The sequence below is a fragment of the Thunnus albacares genome, chromosome 23 (assembly GCF_914725855.1).
Source record: "Thunnus albacares chromosome 23, fThuAlb1.1, whole genome shotgun sequence".
NCBI lineage: Eukaryota > Metazoa > Chordata > Actinopteri > Scombriformes > Scombridae > Thunnus > Thunnus albacares.
In genome coordinates, this window is record NC_058128.1 from 16560516 (window position 1) to 16583409 (window position 22894).

The window sequence follows — 22894 nt, forward strand, 5'->3', positions numbered from 1 at the left end:
TAAAAAAAAATCATCTGAAATGTTGCATAAGGAAAACCTTTATTTACAAATGACCACAAAGTTTGCATGGTTCCAGTCTCAATGCTAAAACATTTATCAAATTAGGTTCAGAAGTCATTTAATATAAAAATGTACAGTACATTGGTTTACTCAATAATAAACCCATAATTTAATCCCCTGGACATAAACTTAAATTGTGCTTAAGAGACAAAATTGTATAATCCAAACAAACGGCTTATTCTGAAAATACAGCAATATTATACATGATCTTATTAAAAACATTTCAGCAAGTAAAAAAAAAAAAAGAGAAAAAAAGGTCTATTTCTAAATGACAGTACCATGAGCCACAATTTCACAATGAAAATTAAATAACATTAACTTAAAACATCTTTCAGTCACAGCATTTATTTTTGGGCCATGTTTTCATTCAGAAAACAACTCTGCATCTATCTTTAATCCATAATAATCAAAAGCATCCTGACGTGATCTGCGCAAATTTAACAAAATATTTACAGCATTTTGACCTGAAGTAGTTTTGGATAAGGCACAAGGAGAGAGTAGACACGGAAAACAAAAAAAACATCGATTTACAAGCAAACACACATCACCAACCCCTACAGCTAGAAAAACCCTCCCTCCCTGATACACTTCTGACTGAGACTTTTCATCACAACAGCTCGAAAGTGTTTTAACAGTAGTACACAGAATACAATAAAACCTCCAAATCTGGCCTTTGCATTGAGAATCGATCAGTGTATAAATTGATATTTTACATTTTCCCAACAGAAAAACCCCATTTCACAGCTATGTCTCTTGGTCCTTGATAAAGGGTTTTCAAGTTAATGCTTCATTTTAAATCAGTACTGAAAATAAATCAAAGGGAGGTTGACCTTGAGGAACAGCAGACCCTCCATGTTCTCCAGTAAAGGCCTGGGCTGATTTAGGGCACAGTTGACGCTAGCTGTGCTGAACAGTGTCTCTGCTGGGACGATGCTGGGAGGGCAGCCCACATAACGGGCAGCTACTTTGGCAAGATCGGGCCACAGGAACTTTTTCAGGTTCCAATAGTCGAGGGGGTCACAGCTTTGATCAAGTATGTCTTCCTCAAGGTACTCCAGCACTGCCAGCTCTGAGGACTTTGGCTTTTCCTCATGTTTTATCTTTTGTCTGATGTCAGCCATCAGGGACCAGAGGTTGTCCTTGTTTGAGTGGGAGGTGTTGGATGACAGAGGGGCCTCATTGCAGCCGTTGGGCAGCGGAGATTTAACTGCAACTGAGGTAGAAGAGGACAAGTCCAACTCCTGGATTAGGTCTTGTTTACATCGCTCAGCTTCTTCCTCTGTGAACAATGAAGTCTTGTATCGTGGGTCCAGCATGGTGGCCCAGGTGTATTGGGGGTCATGCAGAGTTGCGGACATTCTGCTCACCATGGCTTCTTTTAGAGACTTGAGCATGTTGTCTATGCCCACAGTCTCATCAAACAGCAGGTCTATCTTTCTATTGAGGATGTGAATGAGTGGTATCACTTGTCCCAGAGTGGCAGTGCGGTTGTTCATCTCCCTGCAGGCGACTTCGAAAGGTTTCAGTGCATTGCAGACTGACAGCATCACCTCCCACTGATCGCAGCTGATCATTTCCCTGAAATTGCACTCGATCGACATCTCGTCGATGGCTTTCTTCTGCTCTACCAGCCGCTCCAGCATGAAAAAGGAGGTCCTCCATTTGGAAGGAACATCCTGGATCAGTTGGTTCTCTGGCAGCTGGTGGACCCTCTGGAGCTCAGCCAGCTTCTCCTTGGCCTTTGCCGAGCGGTGCACACGTTCACAGATCTTTCGTGCAATACTCAGAAGGTTCTGAACCATTCTCTGGCTCTTTATGGCTTCGCTAACAATGAGGTCTATAGTGTGTCCAAAACACTGCATGGTGACATGGCCATGGTCCTCCAAGGTGTTTCTGATGGTGTTGTTATCAGTTACAGTGAACCCCCTTTTCAGCCCTGATGAGGTGATCCAAGAATCCCACAGATACTCAAGCTGCTTTGGGATGTCATGCATATCGTGATCACAGTCTATTTGTGAGACACTTAGGAGAGCGGAGCAGTGAAAATCCTGACCCTGGGGTCTGACACTTGACTCGTACGTTGCCCAGTGGGCAGTAAGGGTCAGGTATTCCCTTGTCTGGCTACTGACCCAAATACTAGTCGTGAAGTGGACAACACCACCTTCAGCCTCTTTTAGGTGTGTCAGCACAACATCCTTTACCCTTTCGTACATATCTGGTATGGCAGTGCTGGTAAAATAAGAAGAAGGTGGTAGAGAATACTGAGGCTGGAGGTACTCTAGTAGTCTGTTCAGTCCAGCATTCTCCACCATAGCTGATGGCTGAAGATCCAGTGCGAGCATTTCTGCGATAAGTTTGGTGATTTTTTTGGCAACCGGGTGGTGTTCATCAAACCTCTCACGGGTCTGTTCTGTTTCATAAACGGAGGTATCCATGAGCTCCTGTTTGACATGAACTTCTGCAGACGGCACATCACCTGAGATAGTATTGTTATTTTCAAGAACATGTCCATGAAACCTCTGCATGTGCCTGAAGAGGCAGCTTGTGCCAAGGTTTGTAGTCTTTTTGCCTCTGCTAATTGTGCGGCTACAGTGCAAACAAACCACCTTTGTGGGGTCAGCAGGTGAAATGGAGAAATGGTTCCACAGTTTTGACGTCTTTTTACTGAAAACAGGCAGGGTTTGTGGCTTTTTCTCACTGGCAGGGCTTTCAGTTTCTTTGGTTGAAACTGCGTCCGTTGTGGTGAGGTTGGTGTAGGGATGAGGGGAGGATTCCTTGTCATCTGTGCTTTTTTGGTTTTTGAGGACGTCTGGGTGGCGTCTCATGAGGTGCCTCATCAGACAGCTTGTACCGAAGTCGCCCCGTTTCCCCCGACTGATGACGCATGGACAGTAACGGCACAGTGCTTTTAACTGGTCAACTGGTGACACTATGAAATGGTGCCACACCTCAGATTTCACCCGTTTCATGATCTTCTTGTTTTGCTGGAAAACTGAATGATCCTGATTGAGGCTGGGACCCTCAGAGCGATCACATGGTGAGGAAGTTAAGGGTGTATCCTCCCCTTGAGCTCCAAAGGAGAGACTGAGTGAGGTCTCCTGCCCTGAGAGAGGCATCACCTCTTCAGATTCCTCCTTTATATCCATGCTCTCCTCCATGCTTTGGGGCAATTCATCTGATATGGTTTCTGGTGAGGATGGAAGAAGGGGTGATTCTTTTTTTACTTCCAGTGGGTCCTGTAGTTGTGTGCGAGACAATAGTGAGGGCGGGTTTGTGTAGGGTGGGGGAATGTGATTGCCCTGTCCGTTTTCCTCAATGACAACCTCTTTGTGGGCCCTCCACATGTGACGAATAAGACAGCTTGTCCCAAGATCTTTTCCATTTTTCCCCCTACTGAATTCATTCATGCAATGGATACATACTGCTTTGGAATTGTCAGCAGGTGAAAGGTAGAAGTGTTTCCATACAGCTGATCTCCGACGGGAACTAGCACTTTTTGGGGTGCCGGGAAGGCGCTCAGGTCCTCCGTCTGACATGTCTTCAAGGTTGTTTTCATTGGAATGTGAGGATGTGAGCATGTTGCAAACAGTGTCAGTGTTGGCATACGGTTCGAGTTTTGGTTCAACTTTGGGTAACACTTCTTTGGATGACAGGTCTGGATCAGCTGAGGAGGTGGACGGTGAAGTGTTCTTTGAGGCAGAAGTATTAATGCTATTTGTCAAGTCTCCGTTTTTTGGTGAGTTTGGGGAAGGAGGTATCAAAGATGAGGCAAGAGCGCTAGTCAGATTGTTTGTGGATGTATCTGCTCCGTCCTGTAAGAGCACAGTGGGGTGAGCCCTTCGTACATGCCTCATTAAACAACTTGTACTGAGGTCTTTCTCATTCTTACCCCGGCTGAACTCTTTCATGCAGTATAAACAGATTGCTTTGGTACTGTCTCGTGGTGATATGCAGAAATGATTCCATGCAGGAGATTTTTTCCTCGGATTGGTGTGACTCCTCATAGATGACAAAAGGCTCTGGGTGACAGCGTCCATGGCAACATCATAAAGGGTGCTTGTGTATCCACTTAGTAAATTACTGTACTCATCACCTTCTTTAGTTACAAAAGGGCCAATTGAGCTACTAAATGCTAGCCTTTCATCATCCTGGGTTTCCTCCTCCATGCCATTTGCATCCCCACTCTCCTCTTTGATATGTTGACTTGCGTCATTACCATTTTCATACTTTTTATTCTCTGTATTTTCCTCAGTATCAGTGTTTAGGCATTTGTTTGAAAGAGCAGGAGAAGCTGGATCAGTCTCTTTTTCTATGTCTGACTCCAACTGTTTGTCACCCTGAGAAGATAAATCGATAGAATGGGGAGAGTCTTTATCCAGTGTTATTGAGGAAGAAGCAGACGACTTTGCATCCGCAGAGTCATGAGGGTTAATGCTGTAGGATTTGAAGACATAGCCATCCTGGCCCTCAATTTTCAGGCAGGTCCCTTTTGCCTCTCTTTTCTTGTTTTCTATGGAGCCATTAGGTTCACTGACCATTTCCTCACTCATGTGAGAGACCTCTTCCTCCCCGTCCATGGCAGCAGCCCAAGAGTTTCTGTAGAATAGTCAGGTCTGCGTTGTCAAATGTAATCAATTTTTTCAGGTGTAGTCATCGATACTGCAGCTCTCAAGCAGGTGTTGTTATGCGTGTGTGGCTGTCCAGGACACAAGGTGCCTGCTTGTCCCTCTCCATTTATGATTGAAATATTTTCACCTCTCCGCACACAACCTAGAGAGAAGGAGAGATAGAAGGAAGAGAAATAAAAATAGATCAAAGTGTATTCTAAAAATGAAACAAGATTACAAAACAACAGGTTATTCAGGTATTTGTCATGGGATGACATATGACTTTAAGTTCATCATGAATATCCTCACAAGTGACTTGAAAAAAAGTACAGTTTGACTCAATGCCACAATGCCAGTTGGACTTTATTTTGTTAAAGGATAATGCCTGTATTTCTTAAGTCAGGGATATATTAAATATAAACAAAAAGTAAATATGCAACTGATGAAATTGTTGTCTGTACAATTTAAAATCATGGTAGAGAAGTGAAAAATAGTGCCTGACTTAAGAAAAATACATGAATTATTCTGTAAGAAAGAACAGACACATAGTGTTGCTAAAAAAACGTGATGCAATAAAAACATTAGTTTCTTAGCAAAATGTAAGGTAAAGTGATTCTAGTATGTTTTAGTGCCATTTTAAGAGTTTTAAGCATATTTTGATGATTAGTGGAATAGTATTGTTAATCACAATTATTTTGGCCAGGATAATCATGACATGTAATTTTCATATTGTCCCATGCCTAACAGGTATCCCGCAATAAATTTAAAACTGAATGACCTGCCCTTTAAAACAAGGTTTGGTCGCAGCAATGGTATGTCGCAACTTCTGCTGTAAAACCACATTTCACAAAAACTGTCCCACAATTTACCACTGGTGTTAACCACTTTTTAAAAAACTGGTAATAAACATGGAAATGATCTGAACACAGTGTTAGTTTTGGTATCTATGAGGCTGATGTCTTATCTACAGGTGTAGATTCAGCCCGATGTTCAGGTCCTCTAGAGGAAACACTTAATGGGCCTTTGTAGGATCCATTCCCTGAATTACGACACAGCTTACATATGCATGCAACCGTCTGGTAAATGATAATCATCCATCAAGGGCAGATACGCCTCTCCAAGATTCTTCCACAGAACTGTTGCTCAATTCATTCAGCTTTCAGTATTACTCACACCCACAGACTAAATATTCTTTCTCACTGAGCTTTCTAAGGAAATATTAGTAACGTCATTTGATTATGTATAACTGCTTCATGACACAGTGGATCTATGAAAGACTGACAATAGGCTACAACTCTGCATCCAAGCTGCTTAAATCGTTGATATACTAGATTGAATCTTTGGACGTGTTTACAAGATCTGAACACTTCAGTGGTTGATATTACTGATTAACAAATCTTGGGGGAACTAATCACTGAAATCAGCTGGGGGATAGCTGGTGTTTGGTTAAAAAAAAAAAAAAAAAAGATACATAGAGATATACAGAGAGACACAGTTCCTTACAATTTTTGACACAGCTAGTCTACCATTTTTGCTATTAGGCAACATCAGGATCTTACCAGCTATGGATGCATTATCAGCACCACACAAATGAATGATCCTGTCTTCTGCATGTGTAAGGCATTAATCAATCTAACACAACACAACACTGCAATAAATTAAGGTTATAATGTTCAGTTTTTGACTGATATAAATGGGGTGGACAGAATATTACAAACACCTCTCAGTATAATGCAATACAGTTAAACAGCACCATCAAGTTTAATCAACACCTCTCTGGAAAGCAAATTGTGTGTACATACATGTGTGTAATTATGTATATATGTAAAATTCATTAAGCAAGAATTTACTTGTTGTTGTATTAGACTGCACAGCTTTTGCACTGAATCTTTGTACTGTGATTTTCCTTATAATGTAATCTTAAGTAAATATTGTTTTGCTATGACCAATATGGGCCAATAGTATCGACATAAAGTACTGCGTGCTGTATATTCAGCATAAAATAAGCGTGTGAAAATGTTGAGATAACACTCTCTCGCTACAATATTCAAATAACTTCACAATACATGAGTAAACAACCGGTAGAAGAAAAACAAACATTAACAAAAGAAACAGTACATGTAGGCTACATGCATAACACATCGGTTACAACACATTAGCATAAGTACACAAGAACCACTGACATGCAAACCAGCCAACTTGTGGGACTCTCTACATAGACTAAAAAATAATCAATCATTGACTTTAATCGAACTTTATGAATGTGGTCAATATGGCCGTTTGTAACCGTATGTATTATTAATTGATACCCTTCCTTAAGTAGGCATTAAAAAATGAAACAAGAAAAAGAAAAGACCAAAAAAGACAAGAAAAAACCAAGTACGCTATTTCCTATGTGAGAAGTGACAGCCAGTTTTTCCGGGTTTGGCTCAAGTGCTAGTCAGGAAGATGAGAGAGGACAGCAGAAAATAGCCACAACGCTGACTAGCTTTCATCTTCACTCAACACACGACTTAAAAAAAAATGACATCTACAAACCGGCTTTCAGCTTACCCGAATACAACAACGGCTACCACAGATCCTGAAACGTGTGCGACCCCCAGACTAATAAATATTTAACATTATAATAAAACGTTAGTGGCAGTTGCGCTACATCATCAGTAAACACCACGGTGGCTAACTGGGTTAGCCGCAAAGGCTAACTAATATACACACAAAAACAAATACTCAGGTATAACACGTCTATCACATGGCTTTGTGGAGCAAATATTCAAAGCATCGTAACTTATACAACTATCTTGTCAACATTATAGTGACCTGTGAGAGGCCTTAGGTAAATTTCGGACCACACCACGACTGCTAGCTGGTTAGCTGCCAGCTAGGCCACACACACAGGACATACTAGCTAACCTGGCGAGGCAGAACCCAGCCGTGGCAACACACGAACCACCCGGGATCCGAGTCAGCACAGCACTCACCACGACGTCCTGGCCGCATTAAAACCAATACAGACGAGTACATGCGCTCAGTGTACTTACGTGTAGTAGGGCGAAGTGATCACTAGGTTTTCGGCTCCTAAACAGTTAAATATGACACATTTGATTGATCCGTAGGGGGGGGTTCACTTTGTTGCTTTTGTCTGCTGGTTTGCTAGCAGTTCACGTTCGGCCGAAGCAGCTCCACACAGCGTCGGACGGAAGGAACATGTTTTAATGACGTCACACTGGGCGCAGGGTCTTCACTAGGACGGAGTATTATTTAAAGAAATTAAATTTTATTGCCTACATTTTATGTTAAGCTATTATTTTATATTATTGTATTTTTTAAAATTATTTTGTTAATGTTTTTATATAAATGTATCTTTATTATTATTATAGTTACCCAATGTCATGTTACTATGTTGGATGAACTATCCTAATAGTTCCCAAAGTGGGGTCTGGGGACCCACAGGGGTCCTTGAGGGGGTTCCAGGGGGTCCCCAACAAAAAGGGGAATAATTTATTTTCACTACAATTCCATCCATAAGTAACACAAAGACGGAATGTAAGAATATTTTGGTCATGGGTTTCATACACTTCCTGTAATAAAACAACTAAAAGCAAAGATAGATGGGGGCCTGTGGGACAAAATCTTTGTGCTAATTTGTGTCAGTTTAGGGGTCCTTGACATTAAATAGTTTGAGAACCACTGTACTACCCTATTGAGAGTGGAGTCATATCTGTTATGTTATCCGTATTTCATTAATGTTTCTGTTTTTGATCTAATGTCACATGTTGTATGTGATGATTGAAACAATAAAGAGTTGAAAAAAATGAGTATTGTTATTACATTAGGGCCACAGAGAAAAACATTCTGAAATTTTGAGAATAAAGTTGTAATTCTACTAGAGAAAACGTCATATTACAAGCATAAAGTCAAAATGTTACGATTTTGTTCCTGTAATATTACGACCAAAGAATAAAGTTTTGTGACAAAAAAAAATCATAATTTTATGAGAATAAACTGTTATTATGAGAAAAATGTAATATCCCATTTAAGGGGGAAATGTCAGAGGAGCATTCTACCACCTGCGTTAAAATAAGGAATGTGGAGCATCTTGTGAAATTATACTTTGGTAGAAATAGGTTTCACAAATAACCAAATATTTAATCTTTTGGCACACCAGCACCACATTATTATGGGTATCAGGAATTTGAAATAGAATAGAAATAGAATTACAACTTTATTCTCGTAATGACTTTTTCCTCATAGAATTACAACTTTATTCTCATAATGACTTTTTTTCTCGTGGAATTACGACTTTATTCTTGTAATATTATGACTTGACTATGACTTTTCTCTTGGAATTACATCTTTATTCTCGTAATGACTTTTTTCTTGCAGAATTACGACTTATTATCATGACTTTTTTCTCATAGACTATAACATTATTTGGTAATATTATGACTTTTCTTGTAGAATTACAACTTAATTCTTGTAATATTATGATTTTTTTGTAGAATTACGATTTTATTCTGGTGATGACTTTTTCTCGTAGAATTACAACTTTATTCTTGTAATATGACTTTTTTTCTTGTAGAATTACGACTTAATTCTCGTGATGTCAAATAAAATCCCATTTTCTCTCAGTGTGGCTGGCGAAGGGGACAATACATTTAGGGAATATGTCATACGACACTATACTTAATTGCTATTTCAAATCAGTTTTGCACGACTAATTGATTAAAATGACAGTACTGAGTCCGCTTATTACAAGTAACTTTTCACTGTAGTAATACATAATAATAATAATTCAAAAGGCCGGTTTTCAACAGTAGCTACATAACTGTGGTGGTTCTAGTTTCCATATTAACACATCGAAAATACAACTTTACTACGAAATATGTTGCATTCACGGTCAATCTAGGATTTAAAAAGCGAACATAAAATATGTACAATATGTTACTGCATTAAACCTCAAGGATAACTACTGGGCGAACTGGTCACTAGGGTGGGGCATCGCAGCTGGTTTGTTGTTGTTCTTGCTTGTATCCTGACTGTCCTCCGACTGTGGCTAGAGGAGAAATGCTGAATCAAATAACCCAGCGCATGACAGATAGACATAGCAATTTGAAAAACTCATTCATTTATTAATGATCACCCCTGTTCACCGAGCTATATGTGTCTCAGCTGACCCAGATAGTGCTGCTGCCCTGATTCGCGCTTTGTTTGGAGCTTTGTGCGTGTGCAGCCTTGTAAGGATCGACAAAAAGGCAAATGCATTGATTGTGTGACAGACAGATGGGCTTTTGTGTGAAATCTACGACTCACCAACAACATGACCTCCAGCGTCACACGTAGAGTAGTGCGTACGGGTGGGAGTTGTCTGGTGAAACGCATTGTTGTGTTGGGGGATGAGCCGTCCGTACTGCTGCTGCTGTTTGCTCCTGGTCGACTGTGGCTAGCGTGAGACTCTAGCCTATGAATGGTCCACAAAGCAAATAACTGTGTTCACTGTAGAGCCTACCATCGAAACCTAATAGGCACCAAGCAGCCATCTTTCTCTTTTTATTAGTAGCTGAAAACACCCCAGTATCGCCCGTTGGATGAGAACATTGTGTAAGGAAATAGAGCCACTTAGCAGGCCGTGTCGCCATTGCTTTGTAAGGCTGCTGGCTAGCTACCGTCTTCTTCAACTAGCAAAGCTGTTCGTGAATCCCAGGTATGTACTTTGGGTTTATTTGAATTTATTTGCTTTATATGTGACTGCAATGAGGCATTCGGTGCATTTGGTGATTGTACGTTTACAAAGCGGCGCAAGCGTTTTTAAAGATCTCTTGTTTTGTTTGACGCCATTTGCTCCGTTTAGGGGGGTGGCTAGCTCCTCTTGCTAGTTAGCTAGCTAGCTAATGTTATTGTTAGCAACTTGGCCACTTAGTGAGTTGTTAGTGAAAAGGCAATTGCATCTCTGCACCAAATGGTCAAGTGCTAAGTCCTGCGCAGTCATTTTGACTGTGCCCTGTGTGGCCGCCTCCCACCGCGTTTAAATGCCTCTCATTGATAAAACTAACGTACAGCTGGCTTGTGGCAACATTACATCTCACAACATAAACAGTCACTCTAATCGGAGGCAGTGACACCAATGAAAGCTGCACCTTTCTTTTGCTTTCTGAGTCAGCTAGTAAGTTTTAAGTTAGTACAATGCATTCAAGTCACACAATGTTAAACTTATTTTTAACTGTGTTTTGGACCAAATGTTTAAATTTGAAGAGCTTATGTATCAGTGTACAACAGGGACATCATCATAGCAATCAGTTACAATAAATGTGTCACATGCACAAATATCTGTTTTTACACAAAGACTTTATTTGTTATCTTACTTGCAGGGAACATTATATTTTGATAACCTTATTTCATGATGTTGATGGAAACTTACCTTTTGGACACAGTTTGGGTTTTGTCATGTTATATTACTGTTTGAATGGTTTGAATTGTGGATAGTGAGAGTCTGTGTCGATCATAAATAAGTGTGTTACATCATAGAACACTGTATCAGTAATTTATCCTGGTTGTTGTTTTACCTAGCCCTTATGTGACAGCCATCTCAATAAATTGGATTGGAGGTCCTCTGCTCTTGGTATAATTTACTTGACCCCAGTGAAATACATGCAGACCTCAGACTGTTTCCATCCTTTCTCTGTCTCCACAGCAACACGGAGCTTCAAGATGAAGAAGAAAGCTCGGCACCACCGGGTTGCGGTGCCGCAGAGGCCACCGTCTCCCATCAAGCCTTCCCCCAACAAGCAGATCCTGACTTATGCCCAGGCGCAGCGTATGGTGGAGCTTGATATCGATGGACGTGTCCATCGGCTCAGCATATATGACAAGTTGGAGGTGATCTCAGATGATAACCCCATGGTGCAGGAGATGATGGAGTGCACCAGCAATAAGGAGAATGCTGATAAACCACAGCAGCAGGTCCTCTTGAGGTCAGTCAGACTAAAAAACAACCAGGAGAAGAGAAACGCTGCATTGGGCATCACTGGTCATGGAGAGGGAGGTGGACATCATGCCGGTGGTAATGCTGGTCCGACTCTTCCAGACGCTAAATTTCGTACTGTGGAATATAACCTTCCAGCAGTTCCTAAGCGTCCAGCGGCCTTTTATAAATATCAGGAGAAGACTGAGGAAGAGCTGGACGAGGAAACGGAGTACGACATGGATGAGGAAGATTACGCCTGGCTTGATTTGGTCAATGAAAAACGGCGAAGTGAAGGGGTCAGTCAGATCTCTCATAACGTTTTTGAGTTTCTGGTCGACCGCTTTGAGAAAGAGTTGTACCTAGAGAGCCTGGATAAAAGCAGTGAAAAGCAAGCACCCATTGACGACGATGCTGTCTGCTGTATCTGTATGGATGGCGAGTGTCACAACAGCAACGCTATTCTATTTTGTGATATGTGCAACGTGGCTGTACACCAGGAATGTTACGGCGTGCCCTACATTCCTGAGGGCCAGTGGCTCTGCAGACATTGCCTCCAGTCACCCACCCAACCTGCTGACTGCATCCTTTGTCCCAGCAAGGGTGGAGCAGTAAAAAAGACGGAAGATGACCGCTGGGGCCACGTTGTATGCGCCCTCTGGGTCCCCGAGGTCGGCTTCTCCAACACCACCTTCATCGAACCCATCGATGGCGTCCGCCACATTCCCCCAGCCCGCTGGAAGCTCACCTGCTACTTGTGTAAAGAGAAAGGCGTCGGGGCTTGCATTCAGTGCCACAAAGCCAACTGTTACACCGCATTCCACGTCAGCTGTGCCCAAAAGGCTGGCCTCTTCATGAAGATGGAGCCGATCAAAGAGATAACAGATACGGGAGAGCCCACCTTCTCTGTGAAAAAGACAGCCTACTGTGGAGCTCACACACCTAATGGCTGCGTAAGGAGGCCACTTACAATCTATGATGATGCGAAACCCAAAAATGGACTATGTAAGAAAGTGGACAAGGGGAGAGGAGTTGGTAAAGGACAGTCAAAAGGAAAACAGAAGAAGAAGAGTAAGAGTAAGAAGCCTGAGCCTGAAGTTGAAATTGAAGATGCAACTCCTGTTACTGTGCCTACCTTTCCTGCTCACAGGTATAGTTATGAGCTATATTAAAGATGGATGGTGTAAAATATATTACTCATCTGTATTTTTAAGAATGGGTGGCTTTTTCAATTACGTTTACATTTATGCTTGATGAGTGTGTGAGGACATGTGGCCGTTGCAGGATTTGAACATGTGACACTGGTTAATGTTTGTCCTCACAAATTAAAGCCTCAGCGAACTGCTTCTGTGAATTACCGTCAGATGGCGGTTAAACTCTGTGTGTGGCTGTTGAGTTTTATTATTACTCTGTAAACCACAACCACAGGAAACCAGTATGTTCCCGTTGTCTGTTTTCTTGACTTACTTAACTGCTCAAGTAGTGACTCTTGCCAGTTATCTGGCAGTATCTTTTCTAATACCCGTCTTTCTGGCTCCCCCAGGTTACAAAATATTCTGAACCAGGTGTCAATCCAGAAGAAGAAAGCGTTTGTGGAGCTGGTCCTAAATTACTGGACTCTTAAAAGGCAATCCAGAAACGGGCTTCCCTTGATCAGACGCCTCCAGACAAGCCTGCAGTCTCAGAAGAATGCACAACCGGTTTGTTCATCAGTCAGTCAATCACAGAAGACATTGAGTCTTCTTTTTGCTTTCTACTATTGAACCAGTAGCTTGTAGCACATGAAATATGTGTCATAATGTCTCATTTTCACACATTTCATAAAGTATTTCACATTTTTATTGTTTTGCCCTGCATGCCGCTGCTGTTATATATGATCTATCCCACTCTATCCTTCCATGTATTCATTTCTGTTTCAATTCTGTCGTCTGCAGAAGCAGAATGAGGAGGAGAGCAGAGCATTAAAGGACCAGCTGAAGGAATGGCACCGGCTCCGGCATGACCTGGAGAGAGCCCGGCTGCTGCTGGAGCTAATCCGCAAGAGGGAGAAGCTGAAGAGGGAAGAGGTAGGTGGATGTTCGAGTTCTGAATATTTTACTAGAGGTGGGAGAAATTATTCAAGACAATGGCCAGATCTGCAAAATGAATGAAACTATCTGGTCTGATGATGGTTTTTCTTTTGCACCGTGTGGCAGATTAAGTTCCAGGAGAGTCTTCTAGAGATGCAGCTGACTCCCTTCAGTATTTTGCTCAGGGCCCTCTTGGACCAGCTCCTGGCTAAAGACCAGGCCAGGATCTTCGCCCAGCCGGTTGATGTCAGCGAGGTGAACTTCACTAGATTCTTGAAAACTTCTGGATTCCACATATTCACCCATACTGTTCACCTATGCAAGAATATGTCGCAATCTATCTTTTCTTTTTTTACACAACAATTTCACTTCGTAAGGGACATTTTTATGTGGGTGTGTGTATGCGTATATCTCTGTGTTTTAAGAGGTGTTCAACCCAGCTTTAAATGAGAACAATGATTGAAACTGCCATACAGTGACTTGCTGTTTTGATAAAGTTTCAAACTGGACTTGCTGGTTTATATTTAATCATGTTTACCTGTACCCTGTAGCAACACAGCGTTTTGCATTTTGCCATTGTGCTATTGTCTGGATGAAAGCCCACTAACCACAACACAGCCTGTTTTACCAGTTCTTCTGTGTTACGATTGGCTGATGATTGCTTCAGAAATTTTGAAAAAGCATACAACATAATCTAGAGTTTAAAAACCTTACAGTTGACTTAAACCCATGCAGTTATTTTTTATTTAACTCTTTTTGTGCCTTTAGCAAAGTGAAGTGTACATGGGAATCCAGGGAAAAACACAGTGTGCCCTTGTTAAATGATCATTGATTTAACCTTGGCCCTGATACACCAAACAGACTTCAAACAACTAACACACACACACACAAAGAGAATAACCACAGGCTAAGCTTTCCCTCACATCGCCCCACCTCTGTTAAAAGTTGTACTCGGAACACACCACGGAGACTGCAACCAACAGACATCCACTCACTCCGTGGCACACGTTCAGATCGCGGTGGCTCGGGTTATAAATCAACCCCCGCCCACCCCTCCCTTAGTAGTCAGTGTTGAGCAATGTGACTTCCTGCTAAACTGCACATGTAACTCGAGAGTAAGGTCCACTGGCAGATGGTGATGTCTGTAAAAAATTGAAGGGTGCTTCTTATCAGAAGCCCGGCTAGCTCAGTCGGTAGAGCATGAGACTCTTAATCTCAGGGTCGTGGGTTCGAGCCCCACGTTGGGCGCAGTTTTTGACTCTGGTTTCAATTCGATACTAGTAGATTCTTCATGTTTTGAGTTAGCTGCGCATGCATTTTTGTTGACAGTGAGACTCTTAAGTTAAGGAACTTTGTATCAATCTCAAATATAGTGTTTTTAGATGCTGTTTTACATGGAAAGGATAATATTGTCTAACACCTGCTGACAGTAATGACATTAGATGCTGCGTGTACAATATTCAAATCTGGTGAAAATGTCTGGTGATAATGCAAAATACAGTGATATATTTTTATTTTTTAATTAGTTTGAAAATAACTCGTTATATCTGCCGTCTCCTTTAGGTGCCCGACTACCTCGACCACATCAAGCACCCGATGGATTTCTCCACCATGCGGCAGCGCATCGATGCCCAGCGCTACTGCAGCTTTGAGCAGTTTGAGGCTGACTTCAACCTCATTGTCGACAACTGCATGAAATATAACTCAAAGGACACATATTTCTACCGGGCTGCCGTTCGCCTCCGAGACCAGGGCGGGGCGCTGCTTAGGAAGGCGCGGCGTGATGTGGAGAGGATCGGCTTTGACACGGAAAGCGGCATGCATCTGACAGAAGCTCCTGAAATCAAAACACCACCATCCTTTTCTTGGGAGGACGGTAAGGGCAGAAACAAAGATACATTTCTCTGTGATGCATTTGTGAAAGATGAATATCCATAAAATGTGTTGAACAAAAGCAACTTTTAATCTTTTGCTTGATTTGTTTTGATTCTTTCTTTAGTGGATCAGCTACTAGTACCAGCCAATCGGGAGCACCTGACCCTGGACAAGCAGCTGCAGCAGCTACTGGAGAAGTTCGATCTGACCTATGCCATGAAGTCCAGCCCCTCCCGCAGCAAACGCATCAAGCTGCTCAAAAAGACCATCAACGACGTGCGTAACGAAATGAGCCTAAAGAGAGTCCTACCCTCCCACCACCACCACCGCTCTTCCTCCACAACCCCCTCCACATCTGCATCTTCTTCATCAGTTCCCTACCAGCCAGAGTCGCGTAAACCTAAAGAGGAGAAACTGAAGACTAATGGACATTTCCCAGACGACGAGGGTATGTATGGATCCGTTTCAGCTTCATAAGGAAGTTGATTTTCTGTTTTTCTGCGCTCGTCACATGTCCTCGGTATCCTGGAACGCGGGTCAGAGGTCAGAGATTAACCCCCAAACCCCAACGCAAAACATAGCCTCACAGAGCTAAAAAGTCACATGCTGTTCCCCCTCCCCAGTGTGTCTGAAACATTGATGTATAATCTCCTTTTAGGTGCCTTTAGTACCACAACACATAATAATTATACTTCAAATTTTGCCATGTTGCTTGTACAGTCTACACCTCTAAACATTAACTAACTCTTATCCCCCCATAGTAGAAATAGGAGAGCCAAATGCCTCTTTATTATATCATTAACTGATAAAAACCTATACTATAAAAACATTATCAGTGCTGTTTAATGTCTTTTAAGGTCCAACAAACATTCTGTAGGTCATAAAATTCATTGCAGGTTTTGTTCAAACTGAAAATTGCTCAAGAAGCGTACCGATACCAACACACAAAACCTTACGTGAACTCTTTATCTCAAATCACAGAACCAGATAGCCACACCTTTAGGATAACACGTTGAGGTGACGTTTGAGCTTTAGCGACAGAGAAAACAGGTTATTGGTACATCCTCACAACATTCTTGTGTTCTCTCCTGGAACTAATCCCTGAACAGACCAAAGGTGCACACTTTGTGTTCACAACTGAGTGTCTGCCACTATTAGAATCACAGCTAACGTTTTTTAAACAGTCATAACACAACGGATCACGCTGTGTCACTGCGGCAGCTTTTTTTCAAGTTCAAACTTGCAGCGTGCAGAGTCACATTAAGTCTGGTGAAGATCGCATTGTAATGAGCATGTGGAAAAAAGAAAGGAAAAAGTCATTTGCTCTCATTTTTTTATTTATTAAAGTGCCTCAGTGTTATGCTAAATAGAGCCTGGTTTCAGTCATATGATAAACCTAAAAGCCACATGATCAGTTGTAGTGTCAGCACTTCTGCAGGCACAAGACCAAAGGAAAAATACATCAATATAAATAATAAAAGCTGATGCATTGCACCCAAAAAACCAAGGAAAAAACAATTGTAGCGCATAATAATCAAAAACTGTAAAAACAGCCTGTGCACCATGACGTGAATAATGTGTGTAGCACTTAGTGGTCACAGTTTAAATGATGAATGTTGGCTGTACAGTGAAAATTCCAACTGTGAATGGTTTATGAATGCTTTTTTTTTTTTTTTCTTCTCCTACCCTCCAGGAGACAAGTCTCTTCCTCCTAAATTGGAGCCTTCAGACTCCATTCCTCCTCTCATCCACTCAGACACAGACCCCGAGCCCCCCACCCTCAAACCAATCGATGCCGCCCCAGACTGCGAAGACAAGACTCACAGCAAGGGCGTCAAGTTCGATAGGGAAATACCAGACCTGCTGTCCACCACTCCACGCCTCAACGGCCACTCTCACGACAGCCTCCAGAATTCTTTGCTAGACAGAGACGTGAGCGTGGTGGCCACGTCCACTCTCGCCGAGCCCACGGGCACCGTCAACCGGCGGACTGCCGTGCTCTTCCGCAAATCGAAGGCCGCCAGTCCACACAAGCCCCCGAAGAGCGGAGAAGAGGATGTTGACAGAGCTGACAGAGAAAAGGGAGAGGGGGAGGAGGAAGATGAAGACGGCGCACAGCTGGGCTCCAAATCCTTCCTGTCAGTGGTCATACCCAGGCTGGAGACCCTACTTCACGGCAAGAAGAGGAAGCACAGCGGTGGTAGAGATAGCGAGGAAGAGGGGGGAGATGGAGAACATGAAGAGGAGGGCGAGTCCCCTGTTAAAAGACTTGACACTGGTAGGAAGTATGGAGAGAAAAACACACTGAAAAACAGGGTTTTAAAACAACATGACAGGACATTTTTAAAACTTGTCTGCACGGGTAAACGTTTCTTTGAGTCACCATATGTGAGAATTTGAACGGCATTTCTTTAAGTGCCTGATTAAATTAGTAAAACAGCATTTAGCTCCACTGCCAACCCGAGAAACTGGCAGTGTAAATATTGCAATTAGCTGCCTACAAGTCAGTGCACTCAAATCCCAAATTGCACACTTGTTTACTCTTATACATCCGTTTGCTTAAATTAGATTAAAGGTTGATTGGACAGCCTGTAGTTGTTGCAGATACATTTTGACAGGAGCGGCTAAGAAGCGACTTTTGGATCCGAATTTTTCTGACTTGAGTTTGAATTTTTTGCCCGTCTCTCTTCTCAGGCCTATCAAGCGGTTTCCTTGAAGAAGAAGAGGAGAAGGAGCTTGAAGCGCCCAGTAGAGCCAGTAGACCTGTGGAGCCACGGAGACGCTGCGCCTCCGAGTCCTCCATCTCCTCATGTAGCAGTCTGCCAGGAGGCACCAGGTAATCCACTAGATCAAAGATACATTTCTCGTGTCTTGTGACATTTATTTTTAAATTGTTTGACATTTCGTCACTGAAGCAGCAGCTGAACAGCAACAGTGAATAATAAAACACTACCTTGCTAGAATTAGGGTATGATAGGGTGTCAGTTAGTTTGTCTGTCAGGGCAATATAGCTTTTCTGTGTTTGAGTCATCATTGGCACCAGATGTTTCACTCACAAAGTTGATTCCTGTTCTGTTTCCAGCACCATTCTCAGTCTTCCAAAATGCGGGAAAGGCAAACCCGCGTTGGTCCGGAGAAACACTGTGGACGATAAGAGCGAATTAATCGCCTGCATCGAAAATGGGAATTTTGCAAAAGCTGCACGAATCGCCGCCGGTTAGTCGAGTTCTTTGCATCTTTGCATTTTGCTTGTTTGAGAATATTTTGGCTACAGACTAAATGTAAGATAATGGTTAACCTCACTGGACATTCAGTTATTAAAAACAAAGTCAACATATACATCTGTGAATTAATTTATTTATTGTAGCCTTGTAATACAATAAATTGTGTATATTCCTGAATGTCTGCAGGTTCTGTAAATGTTAAAATCTTTACAATTAAACCCTGTAACCTTCCCTGTTTTAACAGGAGAATTGAAGGCATATTTAAATCTAGCCTCAACATCAATACGGTCTTAAAAAGTTTCACTTGATAGAATGTGCAGACACTTGGTATTCATACACATAAAAAGCAGGGTTGGAAATTAACAGCAACTACCAGCCAAGTTCTTGTGACTTTTGGCTGTGACCGGCGAGTCTTTGTAACTCTGCCTGTCACACATGGCATATAACCAGTCAGCATCTGGACATTTTTCCCCTGTCTAAAATTCACATTTGGCTGGTTAAACAGGTAAAAGCAGCCGGTAAATTGTAATATCTGTCGTTCACTGCAGCTCTTGAAGGGCAAATTTAATTTCCCACCCTGATTCGCTTTATGCTCATGCACTTACTGTGCAGCATGGCCTTGCAAATGTGTCGCTCTGTGTGTGTGTGTGTGTGTGTGTGTGTGTGTGTGTGTGTGTGTGTGTGTGTGTGTGTGTGTGAGAGAGTGTGTGTGAGAGAGAGAGAGTGACTTTAAACCCACACGTAACTTGTTTGATGTCGTTCCCGCTTCCATAGAGGTTGGCAACAGCAATATTTGGATGCCCACTAGTGCTGCAACAGTTGCATTGGAACCCCTAAAGCTAGTTTGGGCCAAATGTAGCGGATACCCTTCCTACCCTGCCTTGGTGAGTGTTTGTGGGGAGACAACGTATGACAATCACTGACTAAGGTCTTTTTATTCTCTATTTAAGTGTTGTTGACATCTCTTCACATAGAAACACATTGGAACATAAATGTGATGGTTTTATCTCACAGGGGGAAGCAATAGTTTTATTACAGCTGTTCTTTTAGGAGTCAAGAGAGAGAAGAGATGGATTTAGTAGCATTTTTAATGTGTGTCCTCTAGGTGGCAGCCTTTAGCTGTTAAGAGTAATTTGACCTTAGCATGAAAGGACAAATGAGGAAAAGAATCCTAACGCCACAAGCTACATGCTGTAGCGTATGTGTATATATTTACATTAACTATATGCTCAAATGATTCCATGTGTAGACGTTTACCATGCGTTTGCATTCACGAGCTTGTATGTGTGTGTTTGTGTGTAAAACTCTCTCGCCTCCCCCGCTGTGTGTAGATCATCGACCCCCACATGCCGCGTGTGGGCTGCCAGCACAACGGGGTGTCCATCCCCATGCCCCCCATGGACGTGCTCCGCATCGGAGAACAGATGCAGTACAAAGCCGAAGAGAAACTCTACCTCGTCCTCTTCTTCGACAACAAGCGCAGCTGGTGAGTGTGGGAATGATTTAAGCCGACACAGGTGTCGACAAGGGTAAACCTGTCAAGCTGTCCGTCAGCTGATCATTATTCTGTTGTAGCTGCATAGCATAAATTCTCAAGAGACAACAAATGGCTCTCGCCTCAAGAGGCAATTGAAAGTTCCGCCTCCCATCAGCAGGAAAATGTCTCCAGTCTCTTTGACAGTGAAGATGGTGCTGTAGCCTCGGTGTCACAGTCCATATCTTGGAGTGATCATTATGGAGCCCTGAAATTAACAAAATGTACTAAAAGGATATCAGTCAGTTTTTCTGTTTTTATATCATTGTAAATCAAATAAATTTGGAGTGTGGACTGTTAGTTGAACAAAACAAGCAATTGAACCTGTAATGGTTTTTTTTTCACAATTTTTTCAACATTTTATGTTGTGGATTACCTGGTTAGTTGCATCCCTACTTTAAGCCTCTAACATTTCCAAGCAACTGCTGTAGCTTAATACTAAAGTCAGATCTTACATTGCTGTAATTATGAAAACTTAACGGATCATATTTTCAGCTGCAACAGTTTCTTGCAGTTACTTTTCATCCAAAAAAAGGCAGCTGGCAGTTGAGCTGTTTGGCAAAAACAAAGAGGTTCAAAATCTGTCGGCAAGATGGATATGTTGAGACACAGAAGTTATTTTTTCCACCTGAAATGAAAGAATAACATCAAAAAATGAGAATAAACACCAGTTTATGATAATTATCTGTAGGTCTGTTTAAAATGAAAATTCATTCATAGTGAGAAATCACAGTTTTTGCATGAAAAGAGACATGATTATTCCTGGGAAGTATTTAAACACTGTAATGTTTTGAATCTGTTCTCCCCCTTCAGGCAGTGGCTTCCTAGATCCAAGATGGTTCCCCTGGGGATGGACAAGACCATTGACAAGATCAAAATGATGGAAGGACGGACATCCAGCATTCGCAAGGCTGTCCAGATTGCCTTCAGCCGTGCCATGAACCACCTGAGCATAGTGCAGGACGAGCCAGTCAGTGACCTCAGCGACGTAGACTGAAGACACTCCCTGACTCTCTCTCCCTCACACACAGACACACAAACTTGTACCTCTCCTGTACCAAATACCTTCCTCTCCCCTCCCTCTCTCTGTCTCTGCAGGAGACTCAAATGTTTACTTGGCACCTGCTGTAACAGGTGGTGTCTCTCCTCATCCATTCCTACTCGTACACACTCCTACCATGTGCCGATGGGATACGGCTGCTGCTGAAATGAATGTGTCTATCTTACTTCTCCACCTCCAGGCTTGTAACTGTGCTTAGAGACTGCTTCCTTTGTCCCTCCATCCTCACTCCAACCACCATCATTCATCATTTCAAGGTGGAAACATTAGTGATTGATTTCCTACATATTGGTAACCTTACCAGACATGTCTCTGGTGTCAAGACATAAGATGAGAACTTCACACCAATCACATGCTCGTAGATTTTGGCTGCCACTGATACATTTTCAACTCTGTCCGTTATTTTGGCAGGTAGCCGATCACTATTTCTCTTAAAGGTTAAAAGAAAAGCAGCTACAGTTGCTGGCAAAATAGCTAAATTGGACAAAAACGTACATTTCCTGCCTACTTGAGGGCTTTTCAGTTGTACATTCAGTTGAATCAGCTGTAGCCAAAGTCTTTGTTAATGTCAAGGTCACATTTCCATACTTCAAATCATCTCCATTTACAAGTACCTTCCTTTGTATTTAAACTGTAAATAATGTGTACAGTTGCCTGACACTAACTTATTTTGTAGTTTTGACATAAATGGGTACTGTACAGGAGTTTTCTTAGTATTTATACTTGATGCATTCTTGGCACTGAGGTGTGAGTGCTATTTTGCCAGTGCTGTATATCAAAAGAGAAAAAAAAAACAGCAAAAGCCTTAGTATTAAGGAGATTAGGGCTAAAATGTCATGTTTTCTGAAAAGTATCAAAGTATTCCTTTTTTTTTCTTTTTTTTTAAGTTATTGAAGTTTATAATCGTAAGCTTCCATTTGGTATTAATCCTTTTTGTATTAAAAATAGTTTTAGTATATTTTTGTTCTTATATATTTATATGATTTGAATACACAGTTATACAGTATGTAAGTCTCTGAAGCTCATACAGGCAGTCTGATGTTGTGGACACAGGACGTATATTGTTCTCAAGAAACCAAAAATGTTGCTACCCAGAAGTTTTTGCTGATTGATTTTCTGTGTGATGTGTGAAATTGTTGCCAAAAAAGGAGGAAAAAAGTGAAAATGTATTTTATGTGATACATTTGACTGTTATTGATTTTTGCTGTAGTCGTAGGGAGATGTGCCTGCGTTAACTTATTGTAAAGTATTTGGATTACTTCATATTCAAGGAACGACGTGCAAATTGATTGTGGTAAAGTGACACATTTTGTGGTGGATACTTGCCTTCTTTTTAAGTAACCTTTTCTAACTTTTTTTTTGTAGATGTAGACTACAAAACATTTCATTTTATACTATTGCCTATTTTTTTCTGGGTAGCATTGGGTAGTTTTGGTATATTTCATTTTGTATTTAACTGTAGTAGTTTTTTTAATCAGGTCATACAAAATATTGCTGGGACTGTTTT

At 41.8% G+C, this 22894-nt stretch overlaps 2 protein-coding genes and 1 non-coding gene across 8 annotated transcripts; 2 read left to right on the forward strand and 1 right to left on the reverse strand.

Moving 5' to 3' along the window:
• Positions 1-18: 18 nt before the first annotated feature.
• On the reverse strand, positions 19-10063 carry zbed4 (zinc finger, BED-type containing 4). 4 transcript variants are annotated; one of them, XM_044344010.1, is made up of 2 exons: positions 9978-10063; positions 19-4830 (listed from the first exon to the last, which is right to left on the reverse strand). In XM_044344010.1, exon 2 carries the CDS (start codon positions 4635-4637, stop codon positions 858-860), a length of 3780 nt encoding a protein of 1259 aa, XP_044199945.1. In that variant the 5' UTR covers positions 4638-4830; positions 9978-10063; the 3' UTR covers positions 19-857. The 4 variants fall into 4 exon arrangements, with proteins under 4 accessions (XP_044199945.1, XP_044199943.1, XP_044199944.1 ...); XM_044344008.1 differs by lacking the exon at positions 9978-10063 and adding an exon at positions 7702-7899; XM_044344009.1 differs by lacking the exon at positions 9978-10063 and adding an exon at positions 7578-7660.
• A 216-nt stretch (positions 10064-10279) lies between these two features.
• brd1a (bromodomain containing 1a) lies at positions 10280-21831 on the forward strand. Of its 3 annotated transcripts, none has more exons than XM_044344004.1 (13): positions 10280-10368; positions 11356-12775; positions 13169-13337; positions 13560-13691; positions 13821-13949; positions 15258-15570; positions 15694-16017; positions 17263-17847; positions 18264-18405; positions 18652-18785; positions 19568-19677; positions 20125-20279; positions 21141-21831. In XM_044344004.1, the coding sequence occupies exons 2-13, from the start codon at positions 11373-11375 to the stop codon at positions 21322-21324; spliced, it is 3780 nt and encodes a 1259-aa protein (XP_044199939.1). In that variant the 5' UTR covers positions 10280-10368; positions 11356-11372; the 3' UTR covers positions 21325-21831. The 3 variants fall into 3 exon arrangements, with proteins under 3 accessions (XP_044199939.1, XP_044199942.1, XP_044199940.1); XM_044344007.1 differs by having other exon boundaries at positions 13169-13325; XM_044344005.1 differs by lacking the exon at positions 10280-10368 and adding an exon at positions 10423-10827.
• Positions 14870-14942, forward strand: trnak-cuu. Its single transcript has one exon. It is a non-coding gene; the product is annotated as a tRNA-Lys (tRNA).
• Positions 21832-22894: the final 1063 nt, after the last annotated feature.